The 21,620-nt window shown below is 38.6% G+C and overlaps 1 protein-coding gene across 9 annotated transcripts in view; it reads left to right on the top strand.

Annotated features, from left to right (window-relative positions):
- RAPGEF2 (Rap guanine nucleotide exchange factor 2) overlaps nt 1-7,456 on the top strand; it is a 127,486-nt gene extending 120,030 nt beyond the window's left edge. For 7 of the 9 annotated variants that reach the window (XM_031062355.1, XM_031062221.1, XM_031062273.1 and 4 more), the window contains 3 exons: nt 798-1,357; nt 3,921-4,226; nt 5,357-7,456. In XM_031062355.1, coding sequence (XP_030918215.1) covers nt 798-1,357; nt 3,921-4,226; nt 5,357-5,382 — 892 coding nt within the window. In that variant the 3' untranslated portion in view covers nt 5,383-7,456. Of the gene's footprint in view, nt 1-797; nt 1,358-3,920; nt 4,227-5,356 lie in introns of those variants that run through there. The other 2 variants (XM_031062319.1, XR_004082418.1) reach the window with 2 other exon arrangements.
- The last annotated feature ends 14,164 nt before the right edge of the window (nt 7,457-21,620 follow it).

The raw sequence follows: 21,620 nt of genomic DNA, 5'->3' as shown, positions 1-21,620 counted from the left end.
GTCTTAAATATTTGGAAGAAGAGGGATCTAGTCTGCATAGGAAGGTGCCCTGGAAGAGCAGGTCCCAGGAGCCTGGATATCTGCTAAGAAAAAGTGACACTTTGTTGGTTTTATCTGCTACTGTGTAAGGGATCATGTCAGGCTCACTAAATCACTTAAAGGCTACAGAAAACATATTTGGTAGCAGGTGTTTCCAAAAATAAGGTTGAAATACATTTTCATTTGCAGGAGATGTTGAAAAGTTAGCTCTCACAGTTTCCTAAGCAGAAAAAAAAATCTGAAATCTAAACTTGAATATCAGCCAGATCCTGTTATATTCTGTTCCTAGCTTTTGAACCATTTGTTCAGCATGACTAGAAAACAGTAGAATAACCCTGTCTGTTTCTCTGTATGTGTATCTGTGTGGTTTGCTTGTCTTAAAAGGCTGTTGTGAAGTTAAGATTTTACCTTTTGAAATTACACTGCTGAAGTGTGAGGCTTCAGCAAGTTATCTGTCCAGTTTTGTTTGTTTGTTTGTATTTGGTTTTGTTTTATTGAGGATGTACTTGAAAGAAAAGTGTTACATCCTCAAAATTGAATTAGCCATTCATGCAAACAATAAGTGCTATCAAGTGCATCAAAATCTTCCATCATAGAATCATAGAATGGTTTGGGTGGAAAGTGATCTTTAAATGAAGGTTACCTAGTCCAACCCCACACCGTGTTTTGTTTTTCTTTGTTTGTTTCTTTGTGCATCCTGTTCATGATTTCCAATTCCAACACTGGATTTTTTGTCCCCCTCATCAATGTGTATCCAGCTCATATGCACCGCTGTCAGAGACCAGAGGCCTGTATGCTGGAGCAACTGTACTTTCTTCTCCTAGTACAGAAGAGCTGTCACAGGACCAGGGGGACAGAGCTTCGCTCGACGCAGCTGACAGCGGCCGTGGGAGCTGGACTTCTTGCTCGAGTGGCTCCCATGACAACATCCAGACTATCCAGCACCAGAGGAGCTGGGAGACACTGTCTTTCGGACACGCTCATTTTGATAGTTCAGGCGATGGGGCAGGACTGTGGGCCTCAGGCAGCCACATGGACCAGCTGATGTTCCCTGACCATGGCACAAAGTATGGCAGGCAAAGTCAAGGTAGGGAGGGCCTTGATCAAGCACAGTCCAGAGCAAGCTGGGCATCTTCCACAGGATACTGGGGAGAGGACTCCGAGGGTGATACAGGTACCATAAAGCGGAGGGGTGGGAAGGATGTTTCAATTGAAGCTGAAACCAGTAGCATAACATCTGTACCAGCAGAGGAGACAAAGCCAGCTCCTGTCCCTGCCCACACAGCAGCAGCATCAAGTAGTACCAAGGGGCTTGTTGGTAAGTTAAGTTTTGTTTGCCATGAAGTATTTTAATTCATTTGCTTAAGTTTTCTCATATTGTTCTGCATTTCTTTTGTCTGTTTTTAATTTTTATTTTTTAATTTTTAAAGCAAAACTGAACATTTTGTAGTCTCTCTTAAATTTTTCCCTTTAACTAAGCATTTATTGCTAGGGAAAAGAAAATATAATTTATTGTTGATTCTCAGTTCTGGCAGTGCCTTTGTGTTTCAAGAGAGCCTGCCATACATCAAAAAACTAGCTCAACTGCTGGGCAGTATTTTGAAATGTTGATGTATTTAGATGTCAGTTCTGAAATTTGAATTTCTCATCACAGTAAGGCTCCATAAGGCTATATTTAGAAGTCTTAGTAAATGTGGCCTGATTTTTATAGAACTGTTTTACTTTATGCCTTTGTATGACTTGTCTGATAACTGTGAATATTCCTTACTTCTGAAATGGGATCCCTTTGTGCTTAAATACCAACTGAAATGTTTCTTTGGACTGCTGAAACTGAAGAGGTTTCAAAGAAGTTAGACCTGAAATATTTTCTGTGCATTCAATAATGGAAAGATCAGATAATGTATAAATTAGTATGAAGGTGTCTTTGGCAGAGCTTAACATTTTTATCATATTGTTCCTTCTACGCATCCTAATCTGTGGGCCATCCAATACCTCTGAATTTTTGTCTCTTTTCTTCCTTTCATTCCCCCTCACTTTGCCTTTTGTCAGGTTAACATTAAGAACTATCTAAAAGCCATTTTTTGCTGACACAGCTGAATGTCTGCCAGATTGAGGTCATGCTGAGACCGCTGTGATAAACAGCTTTTCCATTTTCTGCCTGAGTATATTGCTTAGCAGTGGCCTTTTGCCTCAAAGCTTGGGTGCAGGTCTAAATCCCTGGGCTATCAAGAGGAAGAAGGTGTATGGATTCATGCCAATTTCCAATTTTACTCTTTGATACCCTTGGTTTCCTCCAGAATGTGTAACAGGTGTCTTTCCAAACTTGCCTCTCAAGGCAGTGCTTTCCACTACATTTTTATAGACTTGAAAGTACATTAAAGACACCTGAAAATTCAAACCAACACAATTCCATGCCCTTCACTACTATTAACTAACTGTCCTGCAAATGTAACTCTGTGTATCACTATCCCAGAGAACCTGCTGGTGTATATAGTTCTTTTGTACTTAATTGATATCTTGCAGTATTTCAAAAGGATTTCTCTACAATAGAATTTTTCTATAGAACTTCTTATTTTCAGAAATCTTTGAATAAAGTTTCTCAGAAATTTCTTCATGCTGCTTTGCTCAGTTAAACAGTTTTTCCAAGAAAAATACTTACCCTATTGGAAAATGTTTGGTTTTGTTGTAATACCAAGGATTTATTTTTAGTCTATAAAAACTTGCATCCAAGTAGCACCAGTCCATTTTAAGCTTGTGGTGCCCTTTCAGTCAAATCATCCTGCCTGATGCAGGGTGGTGTTGTCATCAGCACTTATGCAAGAATATACAGTGTATGACAAGCTGTGCAAAGTAAATTGTCTGTGTCAGTGGTTTTTCCTGCTGTATTTGTAAGGCTTGTCATTGAAGTGGTCATATATTAAAAGGCTGGGCCCACAATAAGTGTTCAGTATCAGAGTCCCAGCTGACTTCTCTAAGTACTTTGAAACAGAGACTCTTGCCTATCTATTGTGTGTCCTGGCAGACGCTTAGTATTCTTAACTGATATTTTTTCACTTAAAGTTCTCTCTGAGAGGGCTTCTCAGTAAGCCCTGAGTTAAGCCTTGTTCAGGTAAACAGTTACATCTCAGTGAGATCCACAGGCTAGGTAGTGGTCTTTCCATCTCCTAGATAAAATAATATTCAGTCATTGTTCTTATGGGAATACTTTCAATTTTGATTTTGCAGAGAATACAACCGTAGGAGCTGCAGGCAGCAGTGCATGCAAATAGTATAATGATGAAGCCCACTTCTCTTCCTGACCTCCTAGAGTTGTAGCTTATGCCTCATTAAGTAGTAAGATTTGTAGGAAGAACATAATGTATCGGATGTATTTCTTGTTTCCCCTCCAAGATGCTAAAAACAAAAGAGATGAGCTCTTGGATGCAAGTTTTTATAGACTAAAATTTTAATCCATCTCCAGAATTAAGTTAATCATGCATGTGGAGAGATGCCAAAATTCCTGATATTTATTATTTCTGTGGACTCCTGAGTCTTCTATGTTGCTTTGATCACTGTACATTTTATTATATACAATTGATGGAACAGCTTCAGTTGTGAAGTTTGAACAAATTCCCTATGAAACTTGATGATTTTTGTTAGACTAATGCTTCACTGCTGGAAGAATAGCTATATCCTGTGTATGTTGTATATTCTGTACTTTCTTGACTGATTTATTTTCCACAAGCTTGTTGTCTAGCATATGATAGTTAACCTTTGTCATTCAGAGTTTCTGTTCCTGGGCTGTTGAGTTGGTTGATATTTATTTAGCTTTTAATTGTCTATTTTCCTTTGAGCATGTTCCTCATCCTGTCTCTAACAATCACCTGTTGTTTTTCCTGCAGCAAGAAAAGAGGGTCGATACCGGGAACCACCTCCAACTCCTCCCGGTTATGTAGGAATACCTATTGCTGAGTTTGCAGAAGGTGGCTCCCATCCCACCAGGAAGCCTCCAGACTACAATGTGGCACTTCAGAGGTCTAGAATGGTGGCACGGACATGTGAGACTCATGGGACAGCAACTCCACAGCAGCAGTCGCACGGCCACTCAACTGGCAGGCCCGTGAACAAACCTCAGTGGCATAAACCAAATGAGTCAGACCCACGTCTTGCTCACTATCCATCTCAAGGGTTTTCCACAGAGGAAGATGGTAAATTTCTACTTGTTAGATTTTGAGTGTGCTGCATGCGAAATGGGTCAGTGCTTTCACAGACCAAAGCAAATTACACAAATCTTGCCATAATTTGAACTTTATTTCATTTTCAAAACTTGCTATTTGTTAACTTTTTTGGAAGGGAAGGAATTCAGTTCATCCTAAATGCAATTTAAAATTTGGAACATAGGTCCACTTGAATCTTGAACAGCCAAGCAGTTGGCTTCTCTGGAGGTGCCTGTGTTCACCTTGTACAGCCCTGCCTGCTATGATTTTCCACATTAACCACGTATTTAATGATCAAAAAAGTATCCTGGTCTACAGAACACTTGCCCATCTACCCCATAGAGCACTGTTGCTCAGGTTTATTTGGATAGTTGCTCACATTCTACCTGAAGCTCTTGACACTGTGAACACTGAGTCTCCCACTCCATTTCACATGATGAGGCCACTGCTGCCTCGCTACCTTGGTGGTCTTACAAATGTGTCTACATCTTCATGCTTTAGCTCAACTGTGATGTTTTTCCATGGAGAGCAAGTGTAGCTGGATTGCAGCTTTAGGTCCTCAAAATTTAGGCAGGGTCATGCTCACTTGAATAATTTGTTTTGCTTAATGATAGACTAGCATTCCCCTTCTCTGTCTAACTGCTTAGTTACTAAGGTTTTAGGGGCAGGATGAACTTTGCAGTTGAACATGATGGGAAAACAATCCTTAACTGAATTGCCTCAAACTTTGAGAGTTACCATGACAGAGAATTTTAATTGTTTCTACTAATGATGACTAAATTGAAGATACATTTAGGGAAAAAATGTCAGATGCCATTCTGAAGCTATTAGATATCTAGGAGTACCTGTTCTGCTCCTCGGGATGAATAACTGCATCTAGCTCAGTTAAAGCAATTGTCCTTTTTTCTTGAAGATAAAAATTCCAAAGGAATATGTCTCATGAGACCTGAAATGTAGTGAAATTTAGATTGTTTTAAAGTATATATACTTATATAATGAAATACAGAACACATGAACACAATACACACAGTTGTTGTTGTATGCACAGCTTGTTTCATTCAGTAGCAATCTTGTTCTTTATGAACTAAATTCTACTTTCCCTTATCCTCTTATGTTTGCAGAAGATGAACAAGTCTCTGCTGTCTAAGACTTGGGCTTTTCTGGATCCAGAGTGAGCCACCTTAAAGGAGAGCACAAGAAGACGTCCCTAGAATAGGAGCCTTGGAACTATGATTAAAGGATGGTGGACCTATTTGCCTCCTTCCCTGCCTTAAAGCAGCATGGGGCTTCTTCCTCTGCCCCTCCCCCTTCTGTCCCCTCTCCCCTTGCATGTGAAATACTGTGAAGAAATCGCCCTGGCACTTTTCAAACTGTGTTGCTTGAAATGCACAGTGCAGCAATCTCCAAGCTACCACTGTTGCTGTCTGCCACATCACACAGTATCATTCCAAATTCCAAGATCATCACATCAGGATGATTAACTCTGGCTGCACTTCCCAATGCCTGGAAGGGTTTTTTTAAATCTTCCTTTTAGATTTTAATCACAATCCTAGCACTTAGTCTCATTGGGATAATAAGTTAGTTGTCAAATTACGTTTGGCCTTTAACCTACAAAGAGAAAATTACTTTGAGATCCTTCAAGGAGGCAGTGCTTATTTGCTTGTTTACAATGCCTTTGTTACAATTTTGTATGTTTGTGTTTGGGAGATCAAATAGTGCATCTGAATAGTAATTACAGTATTATTTCACACCTGTAAGTAGGGTTGCCAGCCTGAGCTCCTGGAAGAATATTGCTATCACATGGCTGAGCAGGGCAGAAGGGAAGGCAGAGGTTGCAGGATGGCAGCCTTTTCTTGACTACCTGGCTTTGCTCTTAATGTGCCCCACCCTGGAATCTTCACGAGTTTGTAAATGTTAGTGTTAACAGCATCCTCATCTGGGTCTGGTGTAAATGCAGAAACACAGTGCTCACAACTGGTCAGTGATCAAGAGGACACGGTGTGTTTCATACCTGTGCTTTGTGGAATACAGGATGGCATGCTAAAAAAGTGTCCCATTGTAATAAGACAAATGGCAACCCCACTGTTAAGTTATATGCTTTTTATTTTTAAACTATATAGTAGTTATATTAAAATAAAAGTTAACTGGATAACACTGCAGTGAAGGCAAGTTGGGATGGCACAGCTCCTGTCAGCTGTTAACACTGATCTAATAATCTCCATCTATTGACTTCGACATTAGGGGATAATCGAGCCTTTAAGTAAAAAAAATAAAGATAACACAGTTAGATTTGCAAGCCTTTGCAATGCAGAAATAGTCACAACTGTTAATGGCTTCATGGAACACTGCATGTGTAGAGAAGGCCAATGTGTAGCAACCACCTGCTCACAGCTGCTATTAACCCTATAATGACTGAAATTACCCTCCCCTCTATTTTTGTGTTGTTTTTGCACAGACTCCGGAGAAGTGAAGGCTGCCAATCCGAGTAGTACTCAAATGTGAGGAACTGCTGGTCTTGGATTTTTTTGTTTTTCCATTGAACTCAGCTGATCATATTGATCAGTAGATAAACGTAAATAGCTTCAACTTTTAAAGATCAAATTGCAGTGTTTTTTCACTGTATCAAACAAATGTCAGTGCTTTATTTAATTCTCTCTCCAGTAATCATAGCTTTTGTCTATTTGCTTATATATAACATTGTCAATTATGCATTTGTAATTTTACATGTAATATGCATTATTTGCCAGTTTTATTCTCAAGGCTATGGACCTCATGTGCATATAGAAATACAAAATCCTAGCTCTATCACAAGTTGCACAAATGTTATATAAGCATTAAGTAATTGTAGACCATAGGACTGCTAATCTCAGTTCGCTCTGTGATGTCAAGTGCAGAATGTACAATTAACTGGTGATTTCCTCATACTTTTGATACTACTTGTACCTGTATGTCTTTTAGAAAGACATTGGTGGAGTCTGTATCCTTTTGTATTTTTAATACAATAATTGTACATATTGGTTATATTTTTGTTGAAAATGGTAGAAATGTACTATGTTTATGCTTCTACATCCAGTTTGTATGAAGCTGGAAAATAAATAAATATAACATTAATGAAGTCCATATTGATTCTTATGCATTTTACATGTTCCACATACTTGAACAAATTTATGAAAAAATTTTACTTCTCTGTGTATTAATATTAAAGGGACATTGCCAAGTGATGTGGGCAAACCACTGGTGTGGAGTTTTTCTTGATATACAGTTGTGCTGCTGATTATTTTTGAAAACTTTGGTGTGTGTGCTGCTGATTGAGAATGACTGATACTGTGAGCATCCCCAGATGAAGAAACTGTTGAGATGCCAAAAGAAGAAACATTTGAGATGCCAAAAAAGGTATGGACTTAGGTGTATGTGGAATGTAAACAGTTTTAAAGGTAAGATTGTGTTGATTTTATATTCGGAATAGTGTAAAAGTAAGGAATATCTTTTTTTAACATTTGGGTAGGGAGAAGTATGGAAGGTGATCCATTTGAGTTTTTACTGAACAAGGTATGTCAAATAATAAATATCACCCAATAGCATCCCCAGTATTAAAAGCTGATGTTAATTCAATATTAAATATGTAGATTTTATTTTTTCCTCAGAAGCTAGATTCTTTATTTCCAGTGGCATGCAGAAGATTGGTTTAAAGAGGTACTGCTAAAGCCATAAACAGCCATATCCCACTGAGCTTTGAAATGCCTGGCAGGTCGTGTTTCCAAGTCTAAAATTAGTTCAATGCAAAGAGAAGCAACAAAATGCTGTCTAGATATAAGTCTTCCTAACATAGCTCTAGAAATGATCCACACTTAGAATTATAAGAACGCTAAAAATCAAAGGACTTGTATAGGACTTGTAAACATTGTGGTTTTATTACTGTAATCTCTAGCACTGTAAGGAAAGAAATTATGGATATTTAGATTTGTGTGGTGTAGTGGAACTACTCTTTGTGAATATGTGGCTAATACTTGTTGGGTACTTTTCAACAAGCTAAAGATTAAAATTTGTTTTTACATTAGTAGAATGAAAACGCATTTTTATATATTTTACTTACAAGATTGTCCTCCAGTAGTACTAAAGGCACAGTGATAGGGAAATAATTCCTCTTACCAACTTTTGAGGTGTTTGCACGCTTGTCAGTTTTTCTCTGTGCTTGATATATTATTGAATTAGGCAGTGCTCCCTATTCTCCTGTTTATGCCTCCTTACTGTAATTACTATTTTTAGATCACATTATATAGAGACATAAGGTAGCTTAATTTGTTATGGACTGAGTGATAAAAAACATATCACACAGCAACTGATTCAATAGAAGTAAAGGCCTTGGTGTAACATCTGAAAGAGATTTCATATTTGTAGTATGTAATGTGAATTTTGTACTTAACTGAGTGGATGCAGCAAAATGCAGACAAGTAAATACCAATTGCTGCAATTTAGTGTTGCATTCACCAAAATGGAATAAAATGAAAGGATTTTTTTGTGTGTTTGAAGAAATGATATTCGATTATCGATTCTATTATTCTTTTATGGCTTTTTTTTTTTTTTTACTGAAACTTACTGAGGCAGAGGCTACTCCTTTATGCAGTATATTGCATATCGGAGTCAGCACAAATCTGTAAAAGCTGAAGTATCGAGGGTACTGCTTCAATGGATTCATCTTGGTCATTTGGAGAAGCATGCATGTTTTACATCTGTAAATCTGAGACTCAAGTATTTGGTCAAACTAAGGGGAGGAAAAGGTTTTGTTTTGAAAAAGAAACAAAACTAAAAGCCCTCTATTTTCTTCAAGACTGGTAGGAAATGCAATAAATTTCCAGGCTGTCTCATATGGATTGTTGCATAGTTGAAACAAAATCAACTCTAGAGAATTCAAGTAATGATTTAATTGCAAGTATTAATATTTATGTATCCCTTGCTATGGAATGAAACATTAAAAATACTTCTGTGAATAAAGCCTATGTAGCAGCAGCAGCCTCTCTAACATAAATGAAATAACACAGATCCATTGAAGAAAATATGAGCATTGTTAAAATTACTCTGAAAATTGACCCCCTCAGGAGACAGCAGCCATGTGAGATGATTAATATAATTTTGTTCCCCTATCTCTAGATTGTTCTTTAAATAAGCTTTATAGTCTTGTCTCTAAAAATTGCATGCTCTGAGAGAAGGCTGGGAGTGGAAGTAGGTTTATTGCTGATGTAAGGTGGAATCTGTTACTTTCTGTTTTCCACTGAAAATGTGATGAACGAAAATTTAAAGTTTTTAGTAGAATAAGAAAACTTTAAAAGTTCTATCTTGCTTATGTGTGGTGAGTATATAGGAATAAGTTTAAGATATTCAACTACTAGCAATCATCAACATAATCTTAAACTATTTGCATTTGATTTTCCTGGGATTAAATTTATACAGTGACACTCTACATACCTACACACAGACTGCAGTCTCTGTAGAGAAATGAGTCTTGGCTCTCTGTGTCAAAACTCGAGTTTATGTTAAGTAGAAGTGCTGGCTTCTCCTTAAGTGTAGACTTGTAGCTCCCTCAGTTTTTAACCCGGTTGCTTGACATGCTCAGTCTTCTCTTTCAGTTTTGAGAATTAATTTGGATTTTCTTTCTTTATTGGGTCAATCCTTAGAGGTGTAGTTTTGCCCTTGATAGTTTAATGTGTAAAAGGAGGTTTATTTTCTTTGCAGCACTGTTGCCCTTGCTGACAATGAAATCCTTTCTGTATGTACATAAAAACATTATATATATAAAACCCTATTTTATATGTGTGTATGTATAGGAAAAAAAACATCATATACTATTGCAGCATCCATTTTTTTACCTAGAATATCTGCACTGGAAAAGAAGCCAGTGCAGCATTACTTAGAGTAATTATTTTCAGTGAAACTTACACTGGAGTAGTGATGTTTAAAATGCTTTCTCAGTAACTACCAAACTGTTTTGATATGCAGTTGTTATCTTCTGATACAGTTCCAAGAAAATTTTGCCGCTTGTGCCAGGGTCAATAGGTGTGGCAGAGATAAATCGCCTAGGTGCTGTATGCAATATGTTTTGAGGCTTTTCTCATAACTAGAGAAATATGAATAGTTTCTAACTGCTTTTATTGAGTTTTGTGTAACAAGTAAGATGCTCTGAACTGTGGCTTTCTAAAAGAAGGTAGGCCATGAGGCCCAGGATGGCTTTTCTGCCTTGGTGTCTTTGGTCAGAGTCCAAGTAAAATACAGGAAATTGCACTGATAAAAAGCAACCTTCCACATGGAGGCCCTACTTCCAACATCAGTGTAGAACTGGATTTGTTCTGGTTGGACAGTCCTGGGAACCCTCATATGGCCTTGATACGCGTTTTACTCTTAAGGAGAAAAAGTGCTGTTGCTGCATTTCTTACTTGGGAGGCTAATCCATTCCTCTGGTTGTCAAAAGATATTGAGGCTCCATGTGCTGGTTTATACGTGTATGTAGTTTTTGCATTACACATTCTTTGGGCTAAGCAGCTTTCTTCCTTTCCCCTTTTTGTCCCTATACCTTACAGTGGCCATATGTTCTTCCTATCTCTCCTGCCAGAATAAGTCAAACTTAAGTGGGACAGGTAGAGTGGAAACATCTGTATGCACTCTGCATCTTGTGCAGTTTGTTTAGGGAGTTTTTTTGTGTTTATTTGGTTGTTTCTGTTTTTTTTTCTTTTAATGTCAATGTCCAAAAATGCTGTTTAAAACGACGCATGATCTGCTTATTGATCTGAATTTTATTCTAGTTTTGTCACTGGGATTATCACGTTGTCACATTCTCCTCTTACAATATTCTGATCTGTTCTCAGTCTCTTCTAACACTGTACTGTCAGCCATTTGTGCTATGATGATTATTGTTCTTTATTAAGGTAATAATCTGATCATCAAGAACTCCAGCAGTAGTCCCTCTCCAAACTGATACTTCCATGTCTTACAGCACATAGTTTATTCCCTCCGGTGCAGGTAGGTGGTTTATTTTACTTGATATTGGCCCTCCCTTGCATTTTATTCCTTTCTGTATTTTCTCCAGAATCTAGAAACAGTCTTCTGTTTTGAGATTAGGTCAGACTGATGACTTGTTTGTCCCCACCACATTTCTCATATGTTTGTAATGCTTCAGTCCCCTGGTGTAACTCCTCATGTGACAGCTTCACCAGGTCTTGTTATTCAGTTGGTGGTATCAAATACTAGCTCTTTCAAAACTAGTAGCTATGGTACATAGCTATAGATGGATTATTCCTGAGCTCTCTTCTTTCTTGGACATATAGTGGCACTGCAGACTCATTTTGGTTTCGAGGTATTTCTTCAGTTGGAGAATCTTTGGCTTTTTGTGTCAATGAAATGTCTAATTCAGATGGACTTCTGTTCATTTTGATTTTTCTTCTCCATCCTCCAATATACTAATTTGTCAGTTTGTTTCCTTTGCTTATTTTGGTTTGGGTTAGAGGATAGGTTTTCCTGGTTACTCAAAAAAATTATTTTGGTTTTATTTCTTACCCTTGCTGATGACACATTCTGGACAGCCTTTGTGTCTTGGGTAACCTTTGAAATAAGTGAATATTTCACTGTAAGTAACATCAGCAGAAAACTTGGCTGAAGAGTTTTATTCAGGTTCTGGTACTGTGCTTTGTGAATGTCTGTACCTTCTTAGCAGAAGAGAAAAACCAAACCTGTGAATTGCAACTTCCAAGGAAACCTGGGGTCCTGTTTCCTGTAGCTCCCTGAGAGGAGGTAGTAGCACAGTGGAATGTTCAGACTAACAGCGCTGAAACTGGTAGAAGTCTTTCTGTCATTAAGGCTGAGCATAAAAGTTTCAAAAGAATGTTGAATTTTGTTTTATGTTCAATTAGTGTTGGCAAAATCACTGAGCTTCCTGAGATTTTGCATGCTATGCCTTGGTCCATGTGAAGTTCATTTGGCAAATCAGTCATTATATTTATGAAAAGCTCATAGCAGAGACTTTACTGAAATTTATATTCGTATGACTTATGTATTTATTGCTCTTGAATATGATCCAACAAGCCATTCATGTTTTAAGTGCTTTGTTGACTATGAAAGGGTGCACTTTGCTGCTTCTCCTCTTCCCAGCACATACATGCTTTTCCTCTTTCTCATGCCTCCCTTGTTGTTCTTTAGATGCATAATTCTTCCTCCCTGTTAACCTCTTCCTGTTGCTTATATTAGCAGCTTTCTCACAGAGCTTCTCTTTGCTCCTTTGTAGAACACAGCACCACCCATTTCCTTCCTCCCAAAGTGTGTTTTGTGTGTAGTCCTCAGAAACAATGGAAGGAGGCAGCACTTTAGTGCTCAGAAAGCTTGAAAGGAGTGTACCCAGACAGGACAAATTCAGACTCCAGTTCTTTGTCTGCATGTATATAGCCCTTTTCTCAATTGCTGCCTGAAAGCTGGATTGTTCATGTTTCTGTGTAATGGCCATAATACATTCATAGCATAACTCTTACTTTGTTATGATCTGATGAATACAAAATTTTTTGTTTTTTTATGTGCTGAAGTCTTTGTCTGATAGAAATGGAGTGTGGCTCATGACCAGTGAAGGGAGTTGGGGAGGAGGGGAACTGAGGGAGCAGCTGTGGTTCTGGCCAGATTGTTCAAATGCAAACAGTAATCTTACAAGGCAGAGGGGTCTGTTGTATAATTGAAAGGGTCTATTTAGTCTATTATTTTTTGTAAATCACATTTTTGCTGCTTTTCATGTTTAACCAGTGTGCATTCTCTATAAAAACATGCTTCTTTGCAAAATACTGTTGAAGACCTGTACAGGACTGAACTACCTCCCATGTTGTGTATTACAGGCTCACCAGGGAAGTGGGCACAGCACCAGCCTGCCAGAGTTCAAGAAGTGTTTGAGCAATGCTCTCAGGCACATGGTGTCCTCTGAGGGCTGTCCTGTGCAGGGCCAGGGGTTGACCTTTGTTGATCATAGTGCTTCCATTCCAGCTCAGAATATTCTGTGATTACAACATTTGTTTGGTTGGGATGTCTCCATCCTGGTGCTTGCTCTTCAAGCAGTTGGCTTTCCTGAGTGGTGTGCATAGGCATTCTTTTTTGGTGTAGTTTTATGTTTTGCTCTTTAAATACTTTTTATGAAAATTGGCATGTCACATATTTAATGTCTTCTGAAATCTCGTGGGTCTTCACTGAAGATTGTGTCCAGTTCTTGGCTGCTTATACTGTAGAGCTACCTTGGTTAAGGAGTCCATTGGATACATCCTGTACTGCCATTTCAGCTAGAATGCAGCACTTTGCAAATTCCGATAGTTTCTGAGTAGCTGGAGTAATGTCTTTAGGCAGTTAGCATCACACTTTTCCAGTAAGGGATTGGACTAAGGCTTGCAAAGGTCAGTAAGTGTCCTGTAGGTACTATTGCCAATTTTAATTACCCTTTTCCAGATATTTCTGGCAGGTATTTCAAGGTTATGGTTATACCTTCCTTCATGTTATCTTTGCACTAGGGACATAGAAATGTTGTCATTTGTGGGCAAAGCTCCCTTAAGGGCCTATTTGAATATCTGGTGTAGTCACTGTGCGCAAATATTAATTTAAACATGTCAATCTACTTGCAGAGAGCAAGTTATTCAGTCAAGTGATACAGTCTATAACTATCACTAAGAGTATGAGGTGATTGTTTAAATCACCTGGATCTGATGCAGACATTATTTTGGTGTCTTTGCAACTACTAGTCTTTGATTTAAGTTTCTAATTTCAGCCTTTGTTTTGCAGGATTTGTTTTTAATTTGAGTGCAATGAGTTCTCCCTGAAGTAAGTGTGGCACACTCTGCATCTTTTTAAATCTTTGCTGACCTCTAAGCTGCTGGAATGTCACACTGCAGTGTTTGTTCTGTGCTTTTTTTTGGTTTGTTTTTTATTCACCTAAGTGTTGTTTGAATTTTTCATTTCAGGTTTAGGGTTGTTGAGGCTTCTGAATTTGTGTTTTAACTGAAATCAGGAATTCAGTGATGTTTATGTAGTGTCAGCAGTGTCAGCCTTTATTCATTTCATGCTTGTAAACTTGTCCTTGGTTTCAGTGTTGTCCTGATGATTGTGTCCTCATAATTTTAATAGCTTTGGCTGAATTTTCTCTTTCAACTTCTGTATACTGCTAAAGAAATCTTTGCAGCTGAATGTATTTGCTGCCTCCTGATGTGCTGATGCTATTCCTCTTTGCATCTCCTGCTAGTCTGAGTGTCACAAACAATTTCTTCTCCTTGTGTTGAAGTGCACTAATGCTGCATGCACAAGCTGCCCTTGACACTTAAGATGGACTTTTCTTGGGCATAGTTTCATTTGCAGCAGTTGGTGTCTTTGGACAACAAGGAGACATTTTCTCTTGAGGATGCATCTCAGTATCAGACAGATGGCTATGAAATAAAATGTTGATCCTGTCCTATCTTGTACTGTTAGAATTCTTAATTCTTCTCATGGCAGCCAGTACTGCAATGTTAACTTGATGATTATTTTCTTAAAACAATCTTTCATACTGTGTACTGGTTGTCCTGATAGGATGTTCCTAAAGGAATCATTTTTGTGGCTGGGATATGGAGTAGCCCAGATTTGCAACTGTTTCTGCTGCAGATACTTGATAGGCCTTCCTTAGTCCAATTGGCAAAGACAAGGTAAGAAGTGCATAATTAGCTGGGGGATGCAGTTGGCGTTCTCAACACTTTGTGCTGTGAAGGGAATAAGCTTGCTTATTTCTAAACAGTTGGAAAACCAATAATGCTGTGGATTTTAAACAAGATTTCTAAAACAAAAGTTACACTCCTTCTTATTTAATTCTACCTTTAATTCTCTTCTTGTGCTCCCTGATATTGCAGCTGTATTATCCAGTGGTTTAGTTCTAGCACTGTTTGATTATGATGTAGACCTGTATCATATGGCTCTAGTGAGCCATCCCAATGGTTTATGATTTGCTTCATCATTTCATCACAGCAGAAGTCCCAGTTCAGTTCACTCTGGTGTGCCTGGAGCTCTGAACTGAGAGGGTCCTGCTCAAATTTATGACAGTTGCCATTTGTTGTGGGTCACGCCAAAAAGGCATTGTGGTTAAAGTAGGAGCTTCCTCATATTTCTGATGCTCTGAAAGTGTGCATAAGTGAAAGGCTCACATAAATAAATGAGAAGAATGCAAATTGCTGACCTGCTGAAAGCAGTCATGTCCCCCCTTCATCCAAATGAGCTGCTTGACAGTAGTTCAAGCTCCTGTGCCCTGCTGGGCTGAAGGCTCTCTTGTGGGCTGTCCCACTTCCCATGCCTTGTTGGATCCCTGCCTGCCTTGTGTCCTTGTGGAGACAAGGGCATAAAGCTGACTTAGCTAGTGATCAGTGGTGTTCTTTTGATTATTCACCTAGGATAGTCAAGTAAATTGCTGTTGCTGCTGTTTGGAGTTTCAGGGTTGTAGGTTAATGTTTTATACATTATTTTACTCCTTTTCTTCTGTCTTCAGCTACATATCTTGCAGTCTTTGTCAATTTAGCCTGTACCAATATTTATTTCATATATAATCTTTCACTGCACTGTACCAGCACAATCTGTCCTTCATTTCAGTCCCTCCTCACTGTTTACCTTCATTTACTACATATAATTTGTATGCTTATTTTAGACTGGAGACCCTGTAAGAAAGGCAATATGCATTTATAAAATAATATCAGTGCATAACTCTTGGCTTTTTTCTTTCTCAAAGCATGCTCTGCATTACCAAGGTTACAAAAAAAAAGGCAAAAAAAAAAAAAAGCCCAGTTCTCTGCAGATTTCTTAAATTATAGATGCACACTTAAATAGTTTAAAATACATTGCTTGCTCTGTGAAGGTCACCTTTTTTCTGAAATATTATTTTATAAATGAAATGTGCTGGGATTTTAGAAACATGGAATTGGCCAGATGTACCCAATCAATACCTTTCACAAAACTACTAAAAATATGTACTTGCAGAATACTGCATGTTGATGACATAGCATTTATTCTTATTAGAATAAATTGGATTTTTCAAAGATGAGAATTCAGTTAAAGTTATTGACCTCTTCATACATAAGAAAGAAAAATAACGATAAATTGACTAAGACTGATATTGGTATAATGGTCTGGAGAATTTGAACAAATGGAATGCTTACTTCAATCCCCAACTTTTGCCCAGCACAAAAAAAAAAAAAAAAAGAAAAAGAAAGAAAGAAGAAGAAAAAAAAAAGAACGTAGCACTTCCAGCTTTTTGTTAGAAAATGGCATATTTCATTCCACGGAGAAAAATGTACAAGGAAGAGCATTGTTCCAAACCACAGAACAGACATCATGCTAATCTGACCTTCATTTACCTAAAGAGTAATCTTTAGGTATACTCACAGTTGGCCTGATTCTGGCCAAATAACAAGCATGCAGAACATATATAATAGACACAAATAAAGTCTTAAAAGCAGTTGGTTTTGCAAGACAGGATGAGAACAAATTTTTCCCTATCCATTAGTGCTAGAAACAGCAGTCTGGTGAGGTTAGATTTTTTTTAGTTTATATGTCTCATTTCTTGTCATAAATGAGTGATAAATCTAATTCAAACTAATACAAAGAACAAAATACAATTCAGAAAATAAGGCATAAAATGACTACTTAAAATTATGTTATAAGAATTAATACCCAAAGAAAACAGTTCTGGAATCTTGTTATTTAAAATCAAATGGTCTGTATTCATAATGATAACTTATATTTTTAAGTTGACAGGCTGATTCTGCCAGCTGATCATTACTGTGAGCTGCTTTTGGGTCTCCCTTTCATCTCAGATGGGGTAACTCATAAGCCATCTACACATATTTACAGATGAGTAGGGGGCTGGGGCAAACAAAGCTTGAGGCAAGCACAGTGTGTTTGGCATGTTTGTGGTCTCCTTTGACTGCAGTGTAGAGTACAGGTGTTGCCAAGGCCTATTCCCCTGGGATCCAGGTTAAGGACATCACCAGGAACCTTCCCAACCTTGGGCTGCTACCTATTATTGCTGTTCTGTGTGAGTGGTGATGGAGCTGCAATGTGTAGTCCAAGTGCAATCAAAAGAGACTTCAGGGCCCTTGGCATGGTTGGTAATGGAATCTGGAGGACAGGTGCTTCTTTCCTCTATCTTTCCATTTCCAGGCAGCTACATGGGATGAAACAGATGAGACCATACCATTAAAACATGGCTCCATGACTGGTGCTACTAACAGTTTTCTATTTTTCAATAAAGGGATGGCTTACACAGCACCAGACATCCTGGTTTCAGATGGAATTCACATTTCTCAAAGGGGAAAGAGAGGTCTTTCCTCATGAGCTAGTGGGGCTCAGTGACAGAGCTTTAAGCTAGACTTGAAGGGGGAAGGGGATAATAGCAGGACTGCATGTGACAAGCTGTGGGATGACACACCAAGGTTAGAAGGACAGGGTGCTGGTGAGAGCCCTCAGCCTGCTGCTCTGAGATCTGCTGGCTACACTGAAGCACCTGAAGCTCTACAAAGATGAGCTATATATAGGTAGCCAGCCAGAAAAGGAAGATCAAAGAAAGTGTCCTCCCCATGATGAGCAAAGCTGGCAAATGGGTGACAAGGGACAAGGGGAAGGCTGATTTACTCAAGATCATGGAACAGATGCTCCTACAAGCTGTGTTAAGGTAGATAGAGGACAGGGAGGTGATTTGGGACAGTCACCATGGCTTCAACAAGGGCAAGTCCTGCCTGACCCACCTAGTGGCCACATAAATGATTCTGTTCCTCTACTCCACTCTGGTGCAGTTCTGGCTTCAGTTTTGGAGCCCTCAGCACAGGAAATACATGGACATATTGGAGCAGGTCCAGAGGAGGGCCACAAAAATAATAATAAGGATGGAACACCTCTGCTATGATGGAAGACTGAGGGAATTTGGCTTGTTCAACCTGGAGAAGAGAAGGCTCCAGGGGGGACCTTGCTGTGGCCTTTCAGCACTGAAACTTTTAAAAAAGGACTTGTAGTGGTAGGAGTGAAGGAGTGTGGAAGATGAGACAGCTAGAGAAGTTGAGCTGGGTAGTGCTGCCAACCTCTTGGCCCTGATACAGTGGAAGCTGTGGGAGAGATAAACTCAAGGCAAGAACAAAAGTGAAGACATCATGTCTGGTCCCTCTGACTGCTCTGACAAGAGAAGATGGAACAAGGACATTGCTGGCACAAAAGAATGTAACAGGGAGTTGATAACCAAAAATATTGTGTTGCTATGTTAACAGAGGCAAAGGGGTCTGAGTAGAAAATTTTGTATGGAAGTTAGAGAACTATAAATATGGGCGATTAGTGTAATAAACTGGCTTTGCTTGCATTGCATGGTCTGTGTCTCTCAATCGCAGCAAAGGAGTAATGATTTTAGACTAAAAAAGGATAGATTCAGACTAGATGTAAGGAAGAAGTGTTCTTACACTGAGGGTGGTGGAATACTGGAACATTTAAGACTTGCTCAGAGAGGTGGTAGATGCCCCATTTGTGGAAACATTCAAGGTCAGGTTGAACAGAGCTCTGAGCAGCATGATCTGGTTGAAAATATCCCTTCTCACTATAGGAGGGTTGGACTAGAAGATCTTTAAAAGTCCCTTTGAACCCAAACTGACCTATGATAATCTACATGTTGACAAAATATTAGGTTCTTACCTGTACCCAAAATATCTGCTACCTTCTTAAGACACCTAGAAAACATCTGGAGAATAATATGGATGGGATAAAAAGGCATTGGGGTATTGTGTTTAAAAAAGTGACAGACAGAAATAGGGAAATCAAGACTGTACTCCTAATATTCCTGATACTAGTTTGTGCCCAAGTATTGCAACATGCTCCAAAAGGAGCATTAGATGTGAATATTACAGGTAGATGGTATAATTGCATATAGTCAGAGCAGAAATTAGGGAAGGGAAAGGCAGGATGAAGAGGAAGGCAGCTGAAGGACTGTAGTTGCTGGAACTCCAGCAATGAGAACTGGACTGCTCTGAGGGTGAGCCTGTGTGCCTGCAGCTGATGGGCAGCAATGCTTCCCACATCTGTTTTGTCTTTTCGGCAAGATTTACAACTTTGAGTGCTTGGCACCTTGCACATGTGGGCCAAGCTGATCAGGGAGAGGTAAGCTAACCTGGAAATGCTTTATGAGCATTCTGTATATATGCATTATGTATTATTCCTCTTTATGTATGAGGAAAGGCTGAGGGATGAGTGTAGCATGTGCTGGAGACCTCCTGTGCTGGCTCTGCAGAACTGCATTTCTTCTGGGATGGTCTGAAAAGTTTATTTGGGTTTCTCCATTAGCTACAGTGCTGCATGTCTCTGCCTAAAAAATTCTGAGATGATAGCTTAGTTGTGGAGGATGTATTTTGCTGAAGATATTGGTGCAAAATCCCTCAATTTTGAAGTAACAATTTTGTAAAGAAAATTAAAAAGAGAATCTTCTCTTAAGGTAGGAACAAGACTAAAAAAAATAGCTGAATTTTAGAAAATGGTATGGTATCCACACATAGTAACTACTTGTGTATTAAAGAGCTATGTTTACTACAGCGTAAACATCAGATATGCTGAAATTGCAGGAGGGTATTTTGTCTGTCTTCTCTTTTTTTGGCCTCTTTGATCATGAGGCAGCCCTGAGTTCCTGGCAATGGTTAGCATGTCCAAGGAGAATGGAAGAGTTGAGAATGTGATGTTCTTACCTGTCTAATCCTACTTAAACTATTACAAATAACACAGCTTCAATGTCTCTATTATTCCATTTTGAGTAGTGTGCCTTCAAGCCCAAGTTCTGGGAGCACACGTATCCTGTTTACATTTGGAGATTGTTACTCTGAAGATGAAACCTGTGATGTGAGGTGAGTGAATGAAATCATTCTTTTCAGTACTTCCAGGAACCTCTGTGTATGTGTCCAAACCTTACTGCATCAAAAATGTGCATTTACCACAGGAAAACATTGTCACTAGCCAATAAGTAATCTCTAGAGCTGAGGTCTCTTTTCTGGAATGAAATATTTGTCTTTGTAAACTTATTTCAATTATATTAACTTTGCAGTATAAGTTCATGGATGCTACTTCTGATTGTTTGAATGTTAGAACTTTTTGGTTACAGTAGATGTCTATGTCAGGTGCTGTTCTGCACCAGTATCAAAAGACAACCTAAAAATGAGACAGCAACCTCAGAATGAGAAAGAAAATACTTAATTACCTTTATTTTTTTCAAGTCTTGTTTCCTGCATGGATTTTCTGATATTTCAAGCCAAATAAGCTTTTGCATGCAATTTCCTATACATCAACAGAATACTGAAAATAATCCCAGGCGTGCTGTCACATTTTAAAGAGATGAGACTTGTATATGAGTACAATATAGTGTAGTAAATTTTGCTTATTCAGGAATGGACATTAATATCTTAAACAAATCATTAAAATTATCAACACTTATGGATTTTCTTCAGAAATTACTAAATCGTTGTGGAAGCAGTTGCCTTCTGCAAAACATGCTATTAAGAAGCCTGTTTCAAGCTGCTTTATTATAATATCAGTAATGGGAAGCAAAAATCTGGGCACTGGAGTTTTTTTGGAAAAAACATGCACCAAATGCTGTGAGCCTTGTTTAGAAAAACAACATCATGCAAGCTGACAGCAGGTGGCTCTTTTCAACTTGAACTATCAGCAACAAGTGTGTGACTGAATTTTCTTGGCGCTCAGCAGGCCATCTTGGATGGGGACTGGTATGCAGACACTTGGCAAACAGGCCAATTATTCCCACTAGCTTTGCTTCCAAGCTGATGTTCCACTTGACTACTTGGTCATTGCCTTTAGATGAAAAAAATGAAATCTGCAAATATATTTTAGTAGTGGAAGACACATAGGAACAGTGACGTATTAGGAGTTGGCCAATAGCAAGACAAAAATCTTCACTCTGGAAGATAACGAGCTGTGGTAAACACATAACTTGAAAATCTGTCATAAACTAGAATAGCTCTAAAGATCTCAAAATCAAGATAAATGCTGCTCAGCAGAATGGTTTTTGGAAAGCCTAAAGAAGAAACAAACTCAGTTCATAAAAGATTGAAACGAAAATTTTCCTTTTCAAATAATGTGAACTGTTTTCATTTTTACTCATTGCTGAACACAGATCTGCCTTTAAGCTACTTGACATTTGGAATGGCTTTCTGTGTCTCTGCTTGCCAACTGCTTGCCAGCATGATGTTTAGCTGTGCCTGTGTACATGTTCTTGCCTGCTAAAAGCATGTAACATTTGCAAGGCATAGCATGTGTAAGTTTTCACAGGATCACAGAATGGCTGAGGTTGGAAGGGACTTCTGGGGATCATCTGATTAAACTCAACTGTTC

This window comes from Geospiza fortis, unplaced genomic scaffold (genome assembly GCF_000277835.1).
Source record: "Geospiza fortis unplaced genomic scaffold, GeoFor_1.0 scaffold40, whole genome shotgun sequence".
NCBI classification, from domain to species: Eukaryota; Metazoa; Chordata; class Aves; order Passeriformes; family Thraupidae; genus Geospiza; species Geospiza fortis.
This window is presented reverse-complemented; position numbering and strand designations above follow the sequence as displayed.